We start from the raw sequence: 22801 nt of genomic DNA, 5'->3' as shown, positions 1-22801 counted from the left end.
GCAAGTAGGAGGAAAAGCAAGACCAGCTTCCTGACTTGGCAGAAAGTGGACCTGAGGGTTCACTCAGCTCCCGGCCTCCCCTCACTCCTCTCCCTCGGAAGGGCTGCCGGAATGTTTGGAGAAGTCACCAGATTCCCAAGGCCTCCTGGGTGCCTGGCTACTACTTGGGCTGGTGGGCCTGGGGAGGGGGTGCAGGATGGAGGGGGCTGAGAAGCCAGACCCCTCTGTGTTCCCCAGCAGAAGATCATCTGGAGGGGCCAGGCCCTGGGTAGATCCCTGAGAGGGCCACTTCACGGGGAGATGTGGTTTGGAGACCCCCACAGCTTCCGGCTGCCCTGTTCTGGGTAATTTTCCACAGCAGCTACCTCCAGGAGGGGAACAAAGAGAGCTGCGTGTCCAGGCTGAGCCCCAGGGACTTGGGCTTCCAAGGCCTCTCTTGGCCCGGGCACCCCCCTTCTAAAGTGCGCCACTAATTTTACTCCCTCAGAGGGCGTGGCCAGACAGGCTATATCTGCAGTCCCAGCAAGGCATATTCCGGATGGCCTGACTCACTGAGGCTGGGGGCTAGGAGGGCCTGGCGGTCCAGACCTGTGATAAGTCTCCTTGGCTGCCTTCCACCAAGGGTGACTTCCTCTGCCTGCATACCTCCAGGGACAGGGAGCTCACTGCCTTACCGCTTTCGGATACCTGTATGTTAGTTCTGGTTTATCTCAGTCTACCTCATTCGGACCCCTCCCCTGCCACCTAGCTTGGTCCCCAATCCACAGGTCCCGGGGTTTGGTCTCCAGCCATCTCCCCAGCCAAGCTGCCTCCTCTGACCCGACCCCAGCCTGTCATGATCTAGGGCAACCTGGCTCAGGTCTAAAGCACAGTCCGCCTCTTCGTGCCCCCACCCCACTGCTCCAGGGACAGCACCAGGCTTGGAGTCAGAGAGCCCGGGGCCCACCCCTGTGGCTGTCCCTGAGGTGCTGTGCGAGCTTGGACAGGCTTCTCCAGGTCTTCCTGTCCTCCTGGGTACTGAGGCCAGCCTACCTCCAGGGACTGGACTGGCCCACTGGCCCCCAAGTCCCTCTGCCGTCCCCACAGCTGGATCTGGGAGGAAACCAGATTAAGTCTGGACGGGAAATTCCAGCCTCTGCCAGGCTGCCCTCGGACACCTCCTCCTCAGGAGGCCAGCCTGATCTGAGGAGACTGAGCAGGGGCGGGCTGATCTCACAGCCCAGCCTCCTTCCATGTCATCATTACCGTCCTAGCCAGGCTGACAGGCATCCTGAAGCCCCAGTTACAGCGAGGTAACTGAGGCCGAGTGGCGATGCAATTGGCCCGAAGCCACACAGCAGGTCTTAGAGCTGTAACTTGGACGGATCTGTCCTGTTCTGAAGAGCCAGATCCAGGAAGGGAGGTTTGTCGGGACACCTCCGCCCCAAGTCCGGAGACCTCGGGGACGGGCTCAGTCCTGGGGCTTCCACTCAGCCCCCTTGCTTGGTGCGGGGGAAACCGAGGCCCAGGGAGGGGCCGTGGCTGCCCGAGCTCCCGCAGCAGCCGGCCACAGTCTGCCCTGCTAGGGGCCGGATCAAATGAACGACTGGAGGGCACTCTGCTGGGGGTGGGTTTGCGGGGCAGACCCGTGAGCGGTCCCAGCTCTCTCCAGGTGGGGCGGGCCGTCCCCCGGGGGCGGGGCCTCCCGCGCCGTGCCCCGCCCCGCCCCGCCCCGCCGGCCCTGCGGAGCCGCCGCCAGGGAACCCAGTTTCCGAGCAACTTTTCGTGGGCGCCGGGCCATCAGTGAGACCAGGGCGGGCCTCGAGCGCGCGGAGCGGCGGCGGCAGCGGGCCGGGGCGGGGGCCCACGGAGCAGCGCTCCCTGCGAAAGTCTGTGCGCGGCGGCGGGCCGGCGGGCCGCCCGGAGGAGGCGACTGCGCCATGGACGAGCCGCCCTTCAGCGAGGCGGCCCTGGAGCAGGCGCTGGCCGAGCCGTGCGAGCTGGACGCGGCGCTGCTGACCGACATCGAAGGTGCGTCGGGGTCGGCGGGGCTCCGCACGAGGGGGCACACGGGCGGCGCGGGCCTTTGTCTCCCGGGCGGGCGCGCGGGGCGCGGGCTCCGTGCCGTGTGCCGTGCGCCCCGGGCCGTGTGCGGGGCGTCCCCGCGCCTCGGGGCAGCGCGCTGCGGACCTCGCTGTCCAGTCCGCGGCGCCCCGCCGTCTCGGGCCGCGCGGCGCGCCGGCTCCCGGGGGTCTCGGGCTGGGGCACGTGCGCCTCTGGGCGTCCCGGGCTCCGCGCGGCCACCGAGTCCTCAGCCCGGCGGCGGCCGTGGCGGGAGCTGGGGACCCGGGCGTCGCCGAGGCCCCGCCCCTGCTCCGCCGTGACGTCAGCGCGGGGTTACTCGCGGTCGTTCCCTCCGGCCCCAGAGTTCAGCTCGACGCAGGAGCTCTGGCGCATGCGCGCGACGAGTCCTCGCGCTGCTGGCCCCGGGGTCCGGTTCTCCCAGTCGGAGAAGAGCTTCGCTTCGGCTCACGTTTATTGAGCATCTGCCGAACATCAGGCCTCGTCCTGGGCGCTGGGGTTCACAGTCCGGCCCGAGCTCCCCCTTTTCTTGGGAGCACAAAGATCACCAAGGAAACCCACAAACGGAAATTAGTTGCACCTTGGGGTGGAGCAGGGGTGGGGCGAGACCTCTCTGCGCAGACTTTTGGGTTGAGAACTGAGTTAGCCCGACCAGCAGGGAAGGATATTTTTCCAGGCCGAGGGCACGGCGCGGGCAAAGGCCCTGCGTTGGAGGAGTTAGAGGGGCGCACAGGAGGTGAGGTTGGGAAGGTGGGCCAAGAGAGGACCCCTGGTTGGCCGGGAAGAGGACTGGAGCGGGGCCGCGGCTTGGGCTTGCTCACATTTTTGAAGCATCACTCTGGTTGTTATACAGAGAGGGGGTTTGGGGACGATGGTGCGGCAGGGACCAGTTAGGAGGCTGTTGCCCCACTTTGTAGACAGGGCAAATCGAAGCCCCCAGCAAATTGCCCTCCATGGGTGCTATGCAGTTTCAGAAACACTGGCTGAGTTGCACTTGATGGGGAAACTGAGGCCAAGAGCACAGAACTCAAACTTCACACAACCTGAATGGATATGTCCATGGAGCCTGTGGCCACCCTGGGTTAGGCAAAACAGGCACATCATAGCCACCCCCTCCTGCCCTACTGCAGCCTTGCAGAGTAGCCAGCTGGCTGCCAGCCCGGGCCTTATCAGCTCACCTTCCCCTGGGGCCGAGCTAGGGGAGGGCCCGAGAGGAGAGATTCTGATTGTGGGGCTTTTCCAAAGCAGCCTTCCCCATCACTGCACTCTGGAGTGATGACCCCCAAAACCCCAGGCCCTGGGGAGGTCCGAGCCTGACTCAACAAAGGGTTCTGCAAGCACTGGGCCCAGTGGGTGCAGCCCGAGAGGTGCCAGGACCAAGCAATGAGGAGATGGGCTTTGAGTCAGGACTTGACTCTGGAGACTGTGCTCACCCTCTGAGCCTCAGTTTCCCCCTCTGGATGCAAATGCTTCCCTTCCCCAGGGAACTGGGACAGTCACATCAGAGTAGGTGTATCCGGGCCACGGGTCTGGCACAGCGCTGTCTCATGGACTCCTTTATAGAAACATTACCTCCCGAGGCCCAGAGGCCAGTCTTGGGCAGCTCTTGGGGATGGGGGCACTTGGAGAGCAGACCTGGCCCCAGCTCTGGTCTGTGAGGGAAAGGGGACGACAGGGGCGTCTCGCTGGGGTGGGCATGAAGTTTGCCCACTGCAGCAGAGGATTTCTCAGTTTTTATCCAGACTTTCTGTTCTTTTCCCCAATTACATAACTAATCTCTTTACATTGTAGAAAAATTAGAAAGTGCAAGTGAGGAAAAAGAAGAAAATAAAATCTTCCTTAAACCCACCACCCAGAGATCGGCTCTGTTAACTATGGGGGGGATTATTTCCTGTGCGTGTGTATGTACATTTTTTTTGGAATGGCTGCACACTCTGCATCCACTTTTTAAATAAAACTTGTTGAGGTGTAATTTACCCACCATAAGGTGTATAATTCAATGCGTTTTAGGAAAATTACCAAGTCATGTGACGATCACCAGTTGTCGAGCATTTTCATCACCCCGATAAGATCCCCCATGCCTGTGTACAGCTGTTCCCTGGCCACCGCAGCCCCAGGCCACTTCTTCATATGTCTATAAATTAGAACAGGGTCTGTTGGCGCATGGCGGATTGCAGCCTGTTCTGTTCTGTGTCCACAGCCAAACAGCACTCAGGTTCCCTGGTTTATCCTCTCGGTCTCCATGGACTGCCATCTAGGTTGTTTGTGCTCAGAGACTGTGTGCAATGGACACCCCGCAGCCAATCTTGGCCTGGACGGATCTTCGTTTAGCTCCATGAATGGAGGCTCTGGGAAGGGAACTGCTGGTCAGAGGCCAGGCCTGCTTTTGAGGCATCACCCTGACCGTGGAGCTGGGCAGGTTCTGGAAGTTCGAGAGAGAGGTTACTGGGAGGTGGGAAGGGCAGGGCCCCTGAAAGGAGTGAGGGTTGAGAGGTGGGCCGGGCAGGCTGTGAGTGCCAGGCTGGGGAGCTGGGGGCTGTGGGGAGTCTGGGGGGTCAGAGCAGGGCTGTGCCATGCTGGGGTTGTGTGTCAGGAGTTCCCGCTGACAGCCATGGTGGAGGGTCACAGCACGAATAGGGAACACTAATTGAGCACTTACTGTATGCCAGGCACTGTGCTGACCACTGAGTCCTCCCAACAACCCCGAGTGGGGAGACTTATGATCTTCATCTTACAGATGAGTGCCTTAAGGCACAGAGAGGTTAAGTGACTTGTGCAAGGTCACACAGGCAGAACATGGCTGAGCCAGGATTCAAACCAAGGCTGTGGGCTCCAGAGCCCATGCTCTTAACTGCTTGGCTCCTAAGAGTGGGGGTAGGGGCAAGGGGCAATGGAGCAGGGAACCCAGGAGGCTGCTCCACGTGGGGCTATGCTGGGTGTCTGGGAGTGGGTCATAGAGAGGTCAGAGGCCATGTGGCCTCCTCCCCCTCCCAGCCCAGAGCAGCCTTTGAGTCATGAGACTGAGGACTGGCACCAGGGAGCCAGCCCAGGGCCTGGAGCCCCACCCGGCCCTGCCGCCCGCCTCAGCCAAACCCTCTGTCATGTGAACAGCTGGCTTTTGGGGGGAGCTGCCCCCATGAGTCCCTGGTTCTGTGGGTGAAGGCATTCCCTGGCTGCCGTGCGCTGTGACCTCTAACGAACTCCATCCCCCCCGGGCCTCCTTGTCTTGCTCTGTGCTCTGGGGCCCCCGGCAGCTGTGGGCTGAGGGGCCGTGAACGCAGTCCTATACATGGGTTGGGATTATTGTTAAGCTCACGTGGTCTTCACTTCCCCTCTGGTTAATTCGTCAGTTCTTGCACATGCTTTTAAGTGCAGGAGGGGCGAATGGAGAAGGAGTTTGGTCGGGGCCTCCACATCTCGCAGCGGGGGCGGGCCTGGCTGAGTGGCCGCCCTGGGCTCTGGAGGCACAGCTGTCCCCCTCTACCTGGATACCTGCGGGTTCGCTCTCCGTCTGTCGTACCCCAGGTGTCTGCTGAGCTGGGGCAGCCTTCCTGACTCTCGCCTCCCCTCTCCTCGCCCCACCTCACCCTGGGCACTGCTTTCTTGGTGCTCTCCCAGCCCTGGGGTCCCTCCCAAGGTGCCTAAATCAACCACGGGGGGCCTTGCCTCCTGAGTTCTGTGCGCTTGGCCGTTTTCTGGGTCCAGGCCTGGAGGAGAGGACACATTGGGGGCCACTCTGCCACCCCGCTCCTCTCCCCACGGTATCTCATGCCCGGCTCTCTCCCTGCTCCCACCAAGCGCAGGCCCTCCTTAGGAAACACAGCTTGAGACTGCTTCCTGCCCAGCTCCCAGCGCATAGCTCTTCAGTTCCCAAGCCACCGTGGCTCCCCAGTGCCCCTGGTCTCTGCATGGCATTCCAGACCTGCAAGGTTTGCCAAACCTCCCCTCCTGTGATGTTTCCCCCTCAGGCACCTCCATGCCCCGGACACACTCTGCCCTGGGTGGTGTCCCTCCTCTCTCCCTCCCGTGTCCAGAGCCCCTCGGGGTAGAGCCTGAGAGTCCTCTCCCATGGGTCATGTTCCCCTTCCCATCCCTTTTTCTGCCTCTTGGTATCCAGCATGCCCAACCTAGGGCAGCAGAAAGCAGAGTGTCCTCCCAGTGTGGCCGTGAATTGCTGTTTTTCCTAGGGAAGGTACCTTGCCCTCTCTGAACTTCAGGGGCCTCCCCTGGAAAGCAGGAGATGGAGACTGTAAGATTTGCTGCCCTGGAGCCCCCATGGGTTCCAGCCCTAATGCCTCTGAGGGGACAGGGTTAGGGGGATGGAGAGCAGTGTGCTGGGAGTGGGTCCAGGGAGGCAGGCAGGCAGGCGGCTGGGAGTTACCTCCTGCCCGATGGTCACCTCACTGGACACAAACATGCCGAGTGACCAGGTCAGCCCCAGGCAGGGGTCACTGCCAGACAGAGGCCTGGGATCTAGACTTTGCCCCAACGACAGGTGCAGCCCAAGTGGGAATGGCTGCACTGGCTGGAGAAATCTCTGGCCTTGTCTCCTGCCTCCTGTGGATGTGCCCTTTGACCCTGGGCCTGACTGGGACCGCTCACTTGTGAGACCCACGGCCCACGCAGCGCCACAGAGAGGGTTGTGTCAGGGCAGGGGGGAGCCTTAGAAACGGACTAGGGGCCTCCTGGGAAGCGGGGGGGTCTCTGAGGCTGGCTGCAGGTGTATGGTTCCGCTGCTGGGTGTGGGATGTGGTGAGAGGCGGGGCAGGTTTGGGGCCCATCCTGCCTGGGAGAGTTTGTGGCCTGGAGAGGCCCACCCTGACCTGGAGCCCTGCTCAAGCCCCGCCCCAAGATGACCTGCCTGCGATCTCCCATCGAGCCTGTCCCCCCATCACACCCCGGGCTGCCCCTCCATTCTCCCTGCAGCTGGAAGGCCGAGCCCAGGGGTCTTCAGATTCACCCCTTGTTGTGTGACCATGGACATGCGGCTTAGCCTCATGCGTGTCCTGAGAGTAGTCACAGAACAAGCTTCCTGGCGTCGTGGGCATCAGATGAGCTCCTTTAGGTCAAGGGCTGAAGCAGTACATGGCACATAGCAGGCCCTCGACCAGTGCCAGTTAGTATCATCGTTTACCTGACACCTAGTATGTTTAGCTAAACAAATGTTAGCAGCAATTACATAAGGAGCCTGTGTTGAAAGTTTCTAGGATGTTCTAGGCTCTGGTTCCAATTCTGAGCGTCCACCATGTGGTGATTCTGGGTCTTTGCATGGGAGACGAGGTGGGGCTGGGCAAGGCCAATGGGGAGCCCCTCGGCCCTGCCCCCACTTCTCCCCTGGGGAGCAAGCACCCTGTCCTTAGCTACCAAAGAGATAAAGAGACTGGGGCTGGAGGGAACCTTAGAAATGCCATGTCACTTCCTCGCCCCGTGTGCAGATGAGGAGCGGAGGCCTCGAGACCCTGGCTCACCGCAGCCCCCTGTGGCCCAGCCTGTGTCGTCCCGGCCCAGTGCAGCTGAGGAGGGTTGAGGAGCTGGGGGCCTGTGGGGCGCAGGTGGGGGGCAGGCCCAGCAGGGCTTGCTTCCCAGGCAGAACCTGCTGAAGAAGCGCAGTTTCCAGCTGTGGAGGAGGGCCAGGGAGCAGCAGTGTTCCTGAGCCTCTGGTGACAGTCGATGCTTCACTGCACGGAAGACCTCAAGGCAGCCTCGTAGATGCAGAGGAAAGCCCCTGTGAGGTTCCCGTCACACAGCTCTGGGGACTAAGGAAAGCAACCGAAAGTAAATAAAAACAAGGAACCCAGTGCTGGTGACGCTATGAGGAAATGGGACACACGGCCGGGAGGTTATAAGGGGTTTACCTTTTCCAGAGAGCACCCTGGCGGCTCTAAAACAGCACGCTGCCTTTGAACCAACACACTTACTTCAGGTTTAAAACAGGCTGCAGGGAAGCAACCCCAAAGGGGGTGATAGATGTGATTTCTATAAAGAAATGCACAGCACTACTATTTAGACTGGGAACAATGCTCAGCAGCAGGGTCTGTGCCCCAGATTGCCATGCATCAGGCCCATGGGTTGTTCTTCAGCTGCAGAATGATAAGTGTGAGGCCGAGCCCACACCCAGGACAAGATGTCTGAACCGGGGCTGACCAGCAGCTGGTTTAATGTCCATCTTACAGGTCATGTTCAGGGTCACTCGGTCCATGTAATTGGAAGCTGGCATGTGGAGTGGCACAGATGAGGGAAGAATCTGAGAAGGTGACACCAGAGCAAGTTTTGAAGGAGGAATAGGAGTTTGCCAGGTGGACAAAAGATAGTGGGAAGGGCATTCCTGGCTGAGGGAACAGCCTGGGCAAATGCCTGGTAGCCTTAAATAGCTAAAGAGTGATGTGTTCAGAAGGCAGACAAGGAAACTAGGCATGGCGAGGGCTCAGGCAGTGGGACTCAGACGGCTGGAGACTGGGACTGGGTGGTGGCTGGCCGTCCATACACCCTGACCTGGTCCCGTCTGTGCTCAGCCCCGTGCTGAGTGATGCTGCCGTCGCAGAGCTGGTCCAGGCCTTGGCCCTGCCTTGAGGGGCTCCTAGCTGAGGCCTGGCCTCTAAGGGTGGTTAGGAAGGCTTCTGAGCGGAGGCAGTGCTGGAGCGGAGCCTTGCAGAGCTCATGCGGCCTCCTCTCCATGCCTGCGCTCTATGCTCACTTCCCGACCAGCACGCGGGGGCAGAGCCAGGCGTGAGTGGGGGCGCTCTCCCGTCCCTGGGAGGCCGCGCTGATGAGTGTGGGCTCTGGTTGGCGTCCCAGATTCTCCAGTTGGCAGCTGTGGGACCTCGGGCACGTGGCCTCCCTCTGAGCCTGAGTTTCCTCATCCGTCTAGAGGGCCCATGTGCAGGTGCACCTGGGGCTCCAGCCACGGGCCCATCCTGTTCCAGGAAGAGCCGGCACACACCTGCACCCTTGGGCAGCCCCGCGTGCACAAAGGGCAGCCTGTCCCCTATTGCATACATGACTGGCTGAGGACACGAACCTGCCGACCTGAGTCCTGGGAAGGATGGAGGAGGCGCTGGTGGGGCAGCAGCTGGGTGAGCCCCCTGTCCCGCCCTGCGCCCTCCATCGAGCAGGCAGAGGTGGAATGCTCCAGGGGTCCCATGAGCCACATTCCACATCCTCCTGTGTGGTGGCGCTGCTTTACGTCATTGACTGTTCTCACAATCGTGCAGCCTTTGTGATCTGCATTGCCTGGGACAGTTTGCAGGTCTGTTTCCTGCCCATTCCCTGGAGAATTGGTGTCCTTGGCTCGAGTGGCAGACAAACCTGGGTTGGAATCCCAGCTCCTTGGCTGCCTCCCTGCCCTCCATCCCCCCTTTGCTCCCTCTGCTGCAGCCACACTGGCCTCCTCGCTGTCTCAACGTCACACCAAGCTCGCTCCCACCTCAGGGCCTTTGCACTTGCTGTTCCTTCTGCCCAGGATGTCCTTCCTTCTTCCTGGCCCACTCCTTCATTTCATTCAGGCCTCTACTCAGATGTCACCTCCTCAGAGAATCCTGCCCTGACCGCCTCACCTGCAGTGGCCCCTCACACTCTCTTTACACTGCCTCAGTTTCTTCATGGTGCTCACCACCTCCTGCACCCACATTCCTCCACGTATTTGCAAACCGTTGGTCTCCCTCACTGGAACATAAGCTGCATGAGGGAAGGTCTTTGTGCTGTGTCCCTGTACCCCGCCATGCCTGGCACCAGCCTGACACACAGTAGGCACTTAGGAAAGGGCAATAGATATTGTCAGAGAAGCAGATCTGGGCTTCATGGACCAGGCCTTGTGGGGGAGGTGGTGAGCTCCCTGTCCTGGGATACATGCAAACAGAGTTTGTTTGGCGTTCAAGGCCTCACGCAGGTTGGATGGGCTGTAGGCTCTGTGATGGTCAGCGCTGGGCCCTGCAAGTTTGTGGTGTAGGGTCCTCCCAGGATTTCCATCACGGCCTCACAGAGGAAACAGGCCGGAGAATAAGAGGCTGCCCCACATCTGCCTTCAGAGGGAGGTTTGAAGGTAGAGCCAGAGAGGTGGGGGGAGGGAGTCAGGTTTCCTGTTGGATCCTGATAGAATCAGGCGGGGGGGGGGGGGGGGGGGGGGAGGAGGCAGCTAGGCTGGGAGTGGGGGCAGGGAGGGTGACAGATGCAGGGCTGGGAGATGGGCCCACCAACGCCTGGAGTCTGCGCCTCCTCTTCCTCCTGTGTGCAGAGTGCGCGCAGGAGCCACAGCGCCCTGAGTCTGCCTTCGTGCTCGCTCGAGGATGGCCCACGACTTGGGAGCCACGGCCAGCCTTTGGGACCTGCCGTCCTGCTCCCAGGGCCGGGGCTGGAGTGGGGCAGGAGGGGAGCTTCCTTGAATTGTGCACCCTGGAGGCCTCTCTGGCCTCACCCGAGTCCCTGCCCTGTTAACTCTCTGTAGAAACAGTCTCCATCAAATGGTTATGGAGCGCAACGCGCTACCTGGTGTTCCAGTTCTCGACCATCCCAGTTGCTGCAGAGGGAACGAGGTTTGCTGAGACCTTCTGAGTGGGGGGTGCTTCCCACACGTGCTCTCCCAGAATCCCTCCCTCTGGACACCAGGGGTAGAGGCTCAGAGAGGGGGAGTGACCGGCTAGGGACTGCACAGCAAGTGGGGGGCAGAGGGAAGGTCCGTCCGCTTGGCCATATCTCTTGGGTGGCTGCGGGGCTGGCTCCAGAATTCCCACCCCCAGGCTTAGCCCTGGCACCCAGCCTCTGCGGAAATCGCCGGCGGATCCTGCCCCCCAGGGGAGTGAGATGGGAGGCTGGGCAGGCCATGAGTTCAGGGGATGGCTGGCCGGGTGCCCCTGGGTGCCGCGTGGCCCTCAGGCCCTCTTTCTCTCCAAGGCCAGCCCTCCCCTCAGTAGCCTTTCCTGACCCCTGCTAACCATCAGGGGGTCAGTGAGTGACTGTCCTCTCCCTCTTACTCCTCAGTCTGGATGGGATGGGGGCAGGGCACAAAGACATGAGAAATGGAGAAAGAGGCAAGCAAATACAGGGAAGGAGAGAAGAATGGGGCACAAAGGGGAGGGCCCAGGCTCGACCCCTCGGGGGTGGTTGGCCTGGCCCCTGTCAGCCCTGCCGCATCCTGGGCTCAGGGCCAGGGGCACAGCAAAGACGGAACGGAGCTGTGATGGTCTGCTTCTGCAAGTCGTCCTGGAACCCAGGGCTCAGTGTCCTCCCTGTCTTGAGTTACTCAGGTGACGTCAGGACCTTCCCAACTGCAATGTGTCGTTTTGTTTTTTAGGGGTAAGGGAGAGTGAGCACCCACAGGCTGAGAAGCGAGGGAGGTGGAGGTGCGAGAGGAGAATGCTGTTGCCCTTGGCACCCCCACAGGGCCGTGGACAGACCTGGTAACAGGGGAATTGGATGTGAGTCAGGGAGATGAGGCCGAGTCTACTGGTTTAGGCTCCTGGAGAGGGAGAGCGATAGGGGCCAGGAGGGACTCCAGCCCCCAACACTGTCTGCTCAGTCGCCCTGCCTGCCTGCCCAGGTTTGGCCCCCCGCCAAGGCTGCAGGAGACTGGGAGCAGGAGGAGGGGGCTGATGCCACAGGTGGAGGCTGGGTCGGGCCTTGCTGGTGGTCGGTCTGCTTAGCCACAAAAGCCTGAGCTGGCAACCTGGGCTGCTGGCCAGGCTCTGTTCATCTGTGTGTGTCCAACTTGGACCTTACACAGAAGGGGAGAGAGGCCTAGGCACCCCCTCAAAAGACCCCAGAGCCTGTCACCCTAGGGCTGACACCCTTGCCTTCCTGACCTCTGTCCCAACGATGGGGTGGCATCTTGGCCTTCCAGGAGCCTACAGTGAATATGTGAGTCAGGCTTCACCTGCTGACTGCTGGGGGGCTGAGAGACCTCGGGGGGCAGGGCAGATTTCACTGACCCCCCTCCTGCCCTCATCTCTGCCCAGGACCCTCTGCAAAGGGACATCTGTGCTGGGAGTCAGGTATTACCTGGATGTGTCATTTGGGGTAGGGGTTTCCCTTCCTCCTCTGGGCCTCCGTTTCCTGGCAGTGACCTGTTATCAGGGGTCCACGGAGTGGGGGGTGGCCCCATGCTGGGGCTGCCCCAGGAGGAGGAGCTCCCCGCACGCACCACCAGGCAGCCCTTGGCCTTAATTAGACGCTTCTTGGTACCGAGCGCCGCACCCGTTATCTCCTTTACTTCTCCCATTCGATGCGAGGGAGACGTGACTGACCCGTTTTCTAGAGGAGTAAACTGAGGCTTAGCGGGGTCGAGACCTGTCAGGGTGTCAGCGAGCCAGTGGTTTCCAACTCAGAGCTCCGGGGTGCTGGGGCATCCCTGCCCGGGTCCTTCCCGGAAGGGTGACGGAGGTGGGGGAGCGGCATGTGACCGCCAGTAACCCCGGCGGAGGTCGGCGCCGAGCGGGTTCCCGCCGGCGCCCGCGAGTAACCCCAGCCCCGTTCAGCGCCGCGGGGGAAACCCGAGCCCGCGCCGCCGTCGGGGGCGGGGCCGGGGCGGGGCGCTGGAGGCGGCGGCGCGGCCGCTGATTGGCCGCGCGCACTCACCCCATGCGCGTCCGCGGCCAGGGGGCGGGGCGGGGGCGGGGCCTCGGGGCGGGGCGGGGCGGGCGGCCGCGGGCTTTAAAGCGCGGCCGGGGCCGGACAGGTGGAGTCGGCGCGGAGACTGGCGGGCCGGCTGGTGGGTCTCGGGGGGCGGCGGGCGCGGAGCCATGGATTGCACGTTCGAAGGTACTTTTTGGAGGACCCCGCCCTTTTATTACAGAGCCTCCATCTCCGCGGCGGGTTGTCGTCCCCGTCCCCTCCGAGGGAGGGTGTGTGCGGCGGCTGCGGAACCCCCGTGGGAAAGAGCCAGTTCCCCAGGAGACACGCGCCGGTTCCCGGCTCTCGGGGCGCCGGGGGACCACCCCCAGCCTCGTTAGTCCCCCCACCCCAGCGTTTGCAGGGAGAGGGTGGCTTTCCCCGTCCTCTGCTCCCTTCCGGGCAGCGCGGGAGGAAGCAGGGGGCGGGGGACCTGCCGTGGAAACCCGGGCTGCAGTCCCGGAGTCAGTCGTGTTCCTCTCAGGGTCTTAGTTTCGCCATCTGTCAAAGGGGCTCATGAGGACGAGCGTGAGATAGGAGATCCTGCACGTGACCGTCCTTTCTGCCTTTTGATCTGCATAAACCTGGAGGCCACAAAACCTTCGCCTCTGAGGACCCAGGGAGGCTGCACCTGGCGCCCCGTCTTGCTCTCTGGGAGGCTGTAGGCAGGTCCCCTCCCGCAGTCACTTCCTGCCTGGCACCTGGCAGTAGGAAGGAGTCGGGCAATATTGAGTTCCCACTCTGCCAGCTGCCTGCCCAGCAAAGCCTCGAGGCAGCCCTGCCCAAACGGGTTGAATCTGTTTTGTTGTACAGATGAGGAAACTGAGGCCCAGTAAGAGAAAGGGGGCTATTGGCCCAGCGCCCCACCTCAGTCCGTGGTGGGCAGGGCTGGGAGCTCAGGCTGGAGGTCTTGAGGCCACTCGGGGCTCCCAGGGTTGTGCTCATGGGTCCTGCAGAGCACTTTGACCCAGTGGGTGTCGCCAGTGGGTTAGAGGGCCCAGGCTGACCCAGCCAGGCTGCTAGTTGCCAGCTGGGGGAGAGGGCCTGTGGCCAGGCTGGGGCTCCAGTGAGGAGTGTGAGCCGGTCTGTACAGGGAGGAAGGAGCAGGGCAGACAGCAGGGGTTTTTATAGAGGGGAAACTGAAGCCCTGAGAGGCCAGGTCCCAAGGTGGCTTGGCTGCAGACAGGGTCTGGGCTTATACCCAGGACATGCAGACACTGGTTGGCACACACGTGGCCAGCAGCTGGCCCAACACGTGGCTCTGTCCCAAGCCTTGGTATGTTCCACGGAGGAATGGGTTGGTGATGGCAGCTCTGAGGTTGGCAGTCTTGGGCCCAAGGCCCAGTTCTGCTTCAGCCTAGGTGTGGGGTGGGTTCATGGGCCTCGTGGAGCCCTGGCCCACGTGGCACCGACCTTGTCCAGTCGTTGCAGGGGCTGATTGATGTATGTGAAGCACCAGGCCTTGCTCCAGATGTCACAGGTGCCCAAAAAGTGGCTGTGTGTCCAGGAGCATGGGCTCACGTGGTGGCTTTCTGTTTCCATAGCATTGCTCACACGTGGACTGTTGTGTGGATGAGGGGCGTGCAAATGTGTGATGCCCTGTACGGGGCCAGCCCATGTCTGACTGTCGCTCACACGGCCTCTTCTCCTTCCCTAGACATGCTTCAGCTCATCAACAACCAGGACAGCGACTTCCCAGGCCTGTTTGACCCCCCCTATGCCGGGGGCAGAGGAGGAGGCACAGACCCTGCCAGTCCCGATGTCAGCTCCCCGGGCAGCGTGTCCCCACCTCCTGCCACGATGAGCTCCCCACTTGAAGGCTTCCTGGGGGGGCCCAAGGTGACGCCCCCACCCTTGTCCCCTGCCCCGCCTGCACCCACCCCATTGAAGATGGACCCATCTATGCCTGCCTTCTCCCCCGGGCCTGGTATCAAGGAGGAGCCAGTGCCGCTGACTGTCCTGCAGCCCGCCACTCCGCCGCGCCTGCCAGCGGGCCTCCTGCCCCGGAGCTTTCCAGCCCCGGCCCCACCACAGTTCAGCTCTGCCCCTGTGCTGAGCTATCCCAGCCCCTCTGGAGGCTTCTCCACAGGTAAGGGGGCTTGTGGAGGGGGGGACAGCAGGAGCACAGGGAGAAGGGTCTCCTGTAGTCTTAGGAGAGGAATTCGCAGGCTTTAGAAGTCGAGTCTCAGCTCTGCTGCCGGAGACGCCTCCAGTACTCCATTACTTGCGTTCTTGTTGTTCTGGGGCTGTGCATTGCCACCCGCTCTGCCGGGGCGTCCACATCAGTGCTGCCCTTCCGGAGACACATGCCTGCCTGGAAGGCTCGCACATTTGCATCAGGGCCCTGGGTGGCGCCTGTCGAGAGGGGAAACTGAGGCTACAAGAGGTAGTGACTCATCCAAGGTCACAGGGTGATAGGGACCTGAGGGGTGAGTTGAAAGTGGGTTAGGGCAGCCTGTGCCCGCAGCCTCAGCCTTTATCTCTGCAGGGACCCCTCCAGGGAGCACCCCACAGCCGCTGCCTGGCCTGCCGCTGGCTTCCCTGCCAGGGGTCGTGCCCGTCTCCTTGCAAACCCAGGTCCAGAGTGCGGCTCCCCAGCAGCTGTTGACGGCCACAGCCACCCCCACGGTGGTCCCTGGAACAACCACTGTGACCTCGCAGATCCAGCAGGTCCCGGTGAGGGGGTCTGGTCAGGCGTCAGGGAGGTGGCAGCCCCTGGCCCAGACTCAGAGCTCATGGCCGAGACCTCTCCCCGCCCCAGGTCCTGCTGCAGCCCCACTTCATCAAGGCAGACTCCCTGCTCCTCACCACCATGAAAACCGACTTGGGGGCCACCGTGAAGGCGGCGGGTCTCAGCTCACTGGCCCCTGGCACAGCCGTGCAGACAGGGCCCTTGCAGGTGAGTGGCATGGGCAAGGTGGAAGGGTGTGGGGGCTGCACATATGCATGACTGCCTGGTAACCCGCATCTGGCCCTGCAGACCCTGGTGAGTGGTGGAACCATCCTGGCGACAGTGCCGCTAGTAGTGGACCCTGACAAGCTGCCCATCAACCGGCTGGCGGCCTGTGGCAAGGCCCCTGGCTTGGCCCAGAGCCGTGGTGAGAAGCGCACAGCCCACAATGCCATCGAGAAGCGCTACCGCTCCTCCATCAATGACAAGATCGTTGAGCTCAAGGACCTGGTGGTGGGCACCGAGGCGAAGGTGCGGGCAAAGGCATGGACTGGGTGACCCTGCAGAGGGAGGCAACTGGAAGGAAGAGAAAGATTGGGGCTGAGCCTGGCCAGACAGGCCCTTGGGCTGCAGCCGACTTGGGCCTGACCAGTGCCGTTTATTCTGCTCAAGTTCATCATAGCTGAACTTTTATTCTGCTCAGCTGTGTGCCGGGGCTCTTCTAGGCACTGGGGAGACTGCAGTGACAGACAAAATCCTGGAGCTGACGTTCTAGTGGGGGGACAGTAAGCAGGATAAATAAGTGTTGGACTACGCCAGATGGTGATGAGTGCCACGGAGGAAAATAAGGCAGGAAGAGGGATGGTGAGAGTTGCAAATCTGAGTCAGGTGGCCAGGGAAAGCCTCACAAAGGTGATATACACAAGCAAAGACCTGAAGGAGGGAGGGAGTGAGGCACAAAGCGGGTAATAATAATAGCAGTTAGGGAGACTCCATTGTGTGCATTTTACATATTAATCCTTATGCCCTGCTGGGAGGTAGGTTCTACTAGGGGAGGAGCAGTCCATGTAGAAGGAACAGCAAGTGCAAAGGCCCTGAGGCAGCTGTGTTGCAAAGTAGCCCTGCCCGCCTTGCTTAGGTGCCCACTTGCCAGGCCTGACCAGCCACCTGCGCTGTCTCCCTCCTACCCCCCGCAGCTGAATAAATCTGCTGTCTTGCGCAAGGCCATCGACTACATCCGCTTCCTACAACAGAGCAACCAGAAACTCAAGCAGGAGAACTTGAGTCTGCGCACTGCTGCCCACAAAAGCAGTGAGTTCTGGCTCCTAGTGCCCAGGGTTCTGACCCGGCCTCCAGCCCTGCTTAAACTTTGACCCTACAAGCACCCTTAGCCCCTCCTTTGGCCCTAACCTGGCCCTCAGAGGCTAGGTGAACCCCCACTTCCCCATCCCCCAGGGCCCTAAGCTGTTCTGGGTGGATGGGGTTTCTAGCCTTCAGCCCAGCCCTGCTCCTTTCCGGCCGACAGAATCCCTGAAGGACCTGGTGTCAGCCTGTGGCAGTGGAGGAAACACGGACACACCCGGGGAGGGCATGAAGCCCGAGGTGGTGGACACGCTGAGCCCGCCACCCTCAGATGCCGGCTCGCCCTCCCAGAGCAGCCCCTTGTCTCTTGGCAGCAGGAGCAGTGGCGGCAGCGGCAGCGACTCGGAGCCCGACAGCCCAGGCTTTGAGGATGGCCAGGTCGGGCCCTGCAGTGTTGCCCCCTTCCTGTCGCCTGGTGATGCCCTCTGAGCCCCAGGCTGGGTTAGGAAGAGGCCCTAGTATAGCCTACCTCCCACTTTATAGACAGGAAAACTGAGGCCTGGAGCCTGTGGGGTCCCATGGTGAGGTGGGCAGAGTGCTGATCTCTCCTTCCCTGAGCCGTGCTCCCTGGGTCACCCGCTCTGTCCTCACCCCCTGCCCACCCCACCAGGTGAAGCCAGAGCAGCTGCCGTCCCCCCACAGCCGGGCCATGCTGGACCGCTCCCGCCTGGCCCTCTGCGCACTCGTCTTTCTCTGCCTCTCCTGTAACCCCTTGGCCTCTCTGCTGGGCAGCTGGGGTCTCCCCGGCACCTCCGATGCCACCAGCATCAACCATGGTCCTGGGCGCAACATGTTGGGCACTGAGGGCAGAGGTAGGACAGGTCAGCATGGGCATCTTTGGGAGAGAGGTGGGAAGGGGGACACTTGGGTGTAGACCCTAGGCCTGTGGGCTTGTGGCTCTGGATTTCCTGGGAGCTGTGCCCCCAGCCCTTCTCTCTGCCCCCAGATGGCCCTGGCTGGGCCCCGTGGCTGCTGCCCCCCCTGATCTGGCTGACAAACGGGCTGCTGGTGTTAGCCTCCTTAGCGCTGCTCTTCGTCTACGGAGAACCTGTCACGCGGCCCCACTCAGGCCCCGCCGTGCGCTTCTGGAGGCATCGCAAGCAGGCCGACCTGGACCTGGCCCGGGTGAGGGACCGGACCCTGGGGGTTGGGGCAGCGGGCAGGGCAGGGACCCAGGCAGCAGCCCTCTTCCCTGCCCCTGGGCACACCGTCAGTCTGCCCTGTCCTCCCCACTCTTGTTTATCCCTCAGACCCCTGCTGACCCCTGGGGGCCCAGCCCAGCGCTGCTGAGAGACACTGAGGGCATGGTGGGGAGCCCGAGGTGAAGGGATCTTCAGAGCCAGAGGGGTGTTGTGTGTTAGGGATGCTCTGACCCCACTTTTCACTCGGCAAACCCTCATCCCCAGGGGGACTTTGCCCAGGCCACCCAGCAGCTGTGGCTGGCCCTGCGGGCGCTGGGCCGGCCCCTGCCCACCTCCCACCTGGACCTGGCCTGTAGCCTGCTCTGGAACTTCATCCGCCACCTGCTGCAGCGTCTCTGGGTGGGCCGCTGGCTGGCGGGCCGGGCAGGGGGCCTACAAGGGGACTGCGCTCTGCAGGCAGACGCCCGCGCCAGTGCCCGGGAGGCAGCCCTGGTCTACCACAGGCTGCACCAGCTGCACACCATGGGTATGTCGGCGAGGGCGGGCCCGAGGGGCTCCCGCTGTCCCGCTCCGCCGCAGCCTCACGCCGCCTGTCTTCCAGGGAAGTACCCCGGCGGGCACCTCACTGCCGCCAACCTGGCGCTGAGTGCCCTGAACCTGGTGGAGTGCGCGGGGGACACCGTGTCCGTGGCCACGCTGGCTGAGATCTATGTGGCCGCCGCTCTGAGGGTCAAGACCAGTCTCCCGCGGGCCTTACATTTTCTGACAGTGAGTGGGCAGTGGGCTGGTGGGAGCAGGGCTGGGGGCTTGTCTTTGCAGCTCTGCCCAATGGCTCCCTGGACGAGGGGCTGCACAGGAGGCGGCGGCTGGTCATGGGGTGGGCTCCGGGCCCAGCTGGGGGCTCAGCCCAGGGGCTGGGTTTGCCCCCTTGCCTGGGTCCAGTGTGACAGCCCAGCTCCGCTCCCCCACAGCGCTTCTTCCTGAGCAGTGCCCGCCAGGCCTGCCTGGCACAGAGCGGCTCAGTGCCTCCTGCCATGCAGTGGCTCTGCCACCCTGTGGGCCACCGTTTCTTCGTGGATGGGGACTGGGCCGTGTGCAGTGCCCCGCGGGAGAGCCTGTACAGCTTGACCGGGAACCCAGGTGCTCTCTCCCCTCTGTGCCCGTCCCCTGTCCCCAGCCTCATTCTTTGTCCCCCATTCCCATTCCTCATCCTCTTTCCTATCCCGTGTCTTGCTTCTGCGTCTCTGGATGTCCCTGCCCGCCCTGGTCTGTTCCCTGTCGTCTGTTGTTGCTGTGGGGCTGCAGGAACAGGAAGGCCTGGCTGGGTCTCTGTCTCAGGTGGGGCTCTTCAGAAGCAAACAGAGACGGACTTGGGGGCAGGTGGTGGATTTGGGAGGTGACTCCAGGCAGCATCATTGTGCAGTGAGGAGGTCAGACAGGGAAAGGACAGAGCTGAAAAGGGTGTGTTCCCCAGTAGATGACACTGTCCAAGGTAGGTTATCCTCTCCAAGGGCATTTAGGGTGTCTGTCCACCAACTTTCACCTGTCCCAAAAACAAGCCCACCTGTGTGCCCAGCAGAGAGCCCTTGGTGTGGAGAGGAGGAGTGGGGCCCCTTCTCGCCACTCCACTCACTCGCCCCTCCCCACAGTGGACCCCCTGGCCCAGGTGACACAGTTATTCCGCGAACATCTCTTGGAGCGAGCGCTGAATTGTGTGGCCCAGCCCAGCCCCAGCCCTGGATCAGCTGATGGGGACAGGTGAGTGGCCCACGAGGCAGGAGCCCTCCACAGTGGAGTCTGGAAATCACTGTGTCCAGGGACCTGTGTGGGACCCAGGCCAGAGCCGGGCTACTGTCAGCTGGCTGTGTGGCCTCAGGTGCATCTGATACTCTCTGGTCTCAGTTTCCCACCAGCCTGGCAGGAGCAGACAGTGGTCCTTTGTAGAGCCGAGGTCAGGCTGTGCTCTGGTGGGGGGGTGAGGAGGGCCGGTGCCCCCATGACTTTTGGGGCCCCTGCCACCTGTCCTGACAGCCAGTCCTCTCCTGCCACAGGGAATTCTCAGACGCCCTCGGGTATCTGCAGCTGCTGAACAGCTGTTCTGATGCTGCCGGGGCTCCAGCCTGCAGCTTCTCCATCAGCTCCAGCATGGCCGCCACCACTGGTGAGCCCCGAGGCCCCCTGTGACTCCCTGCTCAGCCCCAGCTCCACATCAGCTCAGCCTCAAGTGCAGTGCAGCTGAGTTTCAGGGAGCACCCCCCCCACCTTGCAGGCATAGACCCGGTGGCCAAATGGTGGGCCTCGCTGACGGCCGTGGTGACCCACTGGCTGCGGCAGGATGAGGAGGCGGCCGCGCGCCTGTACCCACTGGTGGAGCACCTGCCCCGTGCCCTGCAGGAGTCTGAGTGAGTGCGAGCCAGGTTCTCCGGCCCCAGCACCCCGCTGACCCCCGGTCTTTGTTCTGTGCAGTTGGGGTTGCCGCCCTTTCTTCCCTGTGCAGCCAGAACCGGGGCAGTGAGGAGGTTGGTGAGGGCCTGTGGCCTGCTCTGACCATCACTCCTCTGCCCTGGTCCCAACAGGAGACCCCTGCCCAGGGCAGCTCTGCACTCCTTCAAGGCTGCCAGGGCCCTGCTGGGCCGTGGGAAGGCAGACTCTGGCCCGGCCAGCCTGGCCCTCTGTGAGAAGGCCAGTGGGTACCTGCAGGACAGCCTGGCTGCCACACCAGCAGGCAACTCCATTGACAAGGTGAGGGGGGGGCCAGGGGCCTGGCAGGTCTGGGGGTCACAGCCTTTCCACTCCTTGGATGTTCCCCCTTGGGCCGTGGAACACTGTGGAGTTAGCCCGATAGCAGAGGACTGGGGACCAGCCGGCCTTGCTTTCTGGCAGAGGCTTGGGTCCAGGGGAGAATGGCTGATCCCTCTGGCCTCAGGAGGAGGGGTGGGTGAGCAGTGTTGCAGGGCCCTCTGGAGGCTGCTCTGGTGGCAGGTGGCAGGCGTGGGGGCCTGGAGAGGCGGGCGGCCCCGCGGTGCATTGCTGTTGCATTGCACGTGTGTGAGGCGGGTGCAGTGCCTCGGCAGTGCAGCCCGGAGCCGGCCCCTGGCACCACGGGCCCCCACCCTTCCTCTGCCACAGCTGGAGCCCCCCATGACCCCTGCCCACCACCTCCAGGCTATGCAGCTGCTCCTCTGTGACCTGCTCCTTGTGGCACGCACTAGCCTGTGGCGCCGGCAGCAGCCGCCTGCACCAGCCCAGGCCTCGCAGGGCCCGGGCAGTGGGGCCCAGGCCTCTGCCCTCGAGCTGCATGGTTTCCAACGGGACCTGAGTGGCCTGAGGCGTCTGGCGCAGAGCTTCCGGCCTGCCATGCGGAGGGTGAGTACCCACCAGCCCCTCACCTCTCGATGGGGACAGGAGGCAGCAGGTGCAAGGAGAGAGTGGGGGCCTGGCCTGAACGCCCGCTCTTGCCCAGGTGTTCCTCCATGAAGCCACTGCCCGGCTGATGGCAGGGGCCAGCCCCACGCGGACACACCAGCTCCTGGACCGCAGTCTGAGGAGGAGGGCAGGCCCCTGCGGCAAAGGAGGTGAGAGGGGGCTGCCCTTGTAGGGGGCGGTGGCTGGCCCATCCTCCTGCCGCGGGTGGGAAGGGCCCAGACAGGGCGTGAGGGATGCTGAGGGCCACTGTGTGTGTGAGCAACAGGCCGGGGGGGCTTGGGGTTGTTACCTGATGGAGAGACTTTACCTGAGAAACGCGGGGGGGCCGCTGTCCTTTGTGGGCTGGGCGACTGCACCCGCGGGACCCCCGGTCTGTGTGCTAAGGCACAGGCCCTGGGGAGGGCTCCGAGGCCCCACGTGCGCTGGAGCCTGGAGGCGGGCAGGACCGGCCCCAGCTCCGCCCCGCGCCACCCCCCTGCCCCCGCAATCTACCCCCCGCCCCACACGCCCCCCTGACTCGGCGTGTGCGCAGGCGCGGCGGCGGAGCTGGAGCCCCGGCCCACGCGGCGCGAGCACGCCGAGGCCCTGCTGCTGGCGTCCTGCTACCTGCCGCCCGGCTTCCTGTCGGCGCCCGGGCAGCGCGTGGGCATGCTGGCCGAGGCGGCGCGCACGCTCGAGAAGCTCGGCGACCGCCGGCTGCTGCACGACTGCCAGCAGATGCTCCTGCGCCTGGGCGGCGGGACCACCGTCACCTCCAGCTAGACCCCCGAGCCGCCCCGGTGCCGTCCGGCCTGGGGCTCGGCTGGAGCCTCGAAGGCCGCGCCGGAGCTCCCGGTGTGCCCGGGTTACCCGCGGACTCCACTGCCTCGGGGGCGTGGGGGGCGGTGGGAGACCCTCGGGGACTTTGCCTCTTGACCTGGGAGGTGGGAAGGGGCGCGGTCCCACCGCCCGCGGAGCGGCGGCCAGGATGGTGCTGACCTCTGGTGGCCGTTCGGGGGGTTGCAGGGGCCGGGCCCTGCTCCGCCGGCGCCCCTGGCTTTTTGCCTCTCCTGTCCGGAGGGAAGAGAGGGGTCCATTTCACTGAGCTGAGGGGGCCCGACTTGGCTTTCCCGGCCGGCAAGGGGACCCTGCCCCAAGGCGCCTCTCTCCCTTCTGGGGAGATCTGTGCATAGTGTAGATCAGAGTGTGCCAGCCTCCTGCCCTCCGAGGCTCAAGTGTTACTTTGCCTTTTGCAAACTTTATTTTCATAGTTTGAGAAGTTTTTGTACAGAGAATAAAAAATAAAATTATTTATAATCTGGGTTCTGTTCCTTTGGCGAGGAGGGTGGGCGCTTCAGCTGAAGTGTATCCCTCCCGGAGGAGGGCCTTTGGGCTTGTCTCCCTCACCCGCCATAAGCGATGAAACTCCCCCTTCCGATGTCATGGGAGGCCTAGGGATCTCGACCTGACCTGGAGCCCACTGACCTCTGGGCCACTCGTTTGAGCTATATCAACCCCTAACTCATTATGGTCTCAGCTGTCCTTTCTTGCCGCCCGGCTT

At 62.9% G+C, this 22801-nt stretch overlaps 1 protein-coding gene across 10 annotated transcripts; it reads left to right on the top strand.

Moving 5' to 3' along the window:
• Positions 1-1360: 1360 nt before the first annotated feature.
• Positions 1361-22034, top strand: SREBF1 (sterol regulatory element binding transcription factor 1). 10 transcript variants are annotated; one of them, XM_058559534.1, is made up of 22 exons: positions 1728-2010; positions 2798-2811; positions 12649-12683; positions 12770-12810; positions 14318-14749; positions 15149-15336; positions 15422-15559; positions 15641-15862; positions 16528-16642; positions 16857-17071; positions 17304-17505; positions 17640-17818; positions 18100-18361; positions 18437-18603; positions 18807-18975; positions 19485-19593; positions 19887-19996; positions 20105-20237; positions 20412-20577; positions 21001-21201; positions 21299-21410; positions 21794-22034. In XM_058559534.1, the coding sequence occupies exons 1-22, from the start codon at positions 1920-1922 to the stop codon at positions 22021-22023; spliced, it is 3531 nt and encodes a 1176-aa protein (XP_058415517.1). In that variant the 5' UTR covers positions 1728-1919; the 3' UTR covers positions 22024-22034. The 10 variants fall into 10 exon arrangements, with proteins under 10 accessions (XP_058415513.1, XP_058415506.1, XP_058415505.1 ...); XM_058559531.1 differs by lacking the exons at positions 2798-2811; positions 12649-12683; positions 12770-12810 and adding an exon at positions 19259-19327 and having other exon boundaries at positions 14318-14499; positions 14596-14749; positions 17304-17514; XM_058559530.1 differs by lacking the exons at positions 1728-2010; positions 2798-2811; positions 12649-12683; positions 12770-12810 and adding exons at positions 1361-1402; positions 19259-19327 and having other exon boundaries at positions 17304-17514.
• Positions 22035-22801: the final 767 nt, after the last annotated feature.

This window comes from Diceros bicornis, chromosome 18, assembly GCF_020826845.1.
Source record: "Diceros bicornis minor isolate mBicDic1 chromosome 18, mDicBic1.mat.cur, whole genome shotgun sequence".
Classification (NCBI taxonomy): domain Eukaryota; kingdom Metazoa; phylum Chordata; class Mammalia; order Perissodactyla; family Rhinocerotidae; genus Diceros; species Diceros bicornis.
The sequence above is the reverse complement of the archived record's forward strand: the minus strand, read 5'-3'. Positions and strand labels throughout refer to the sequence as shown.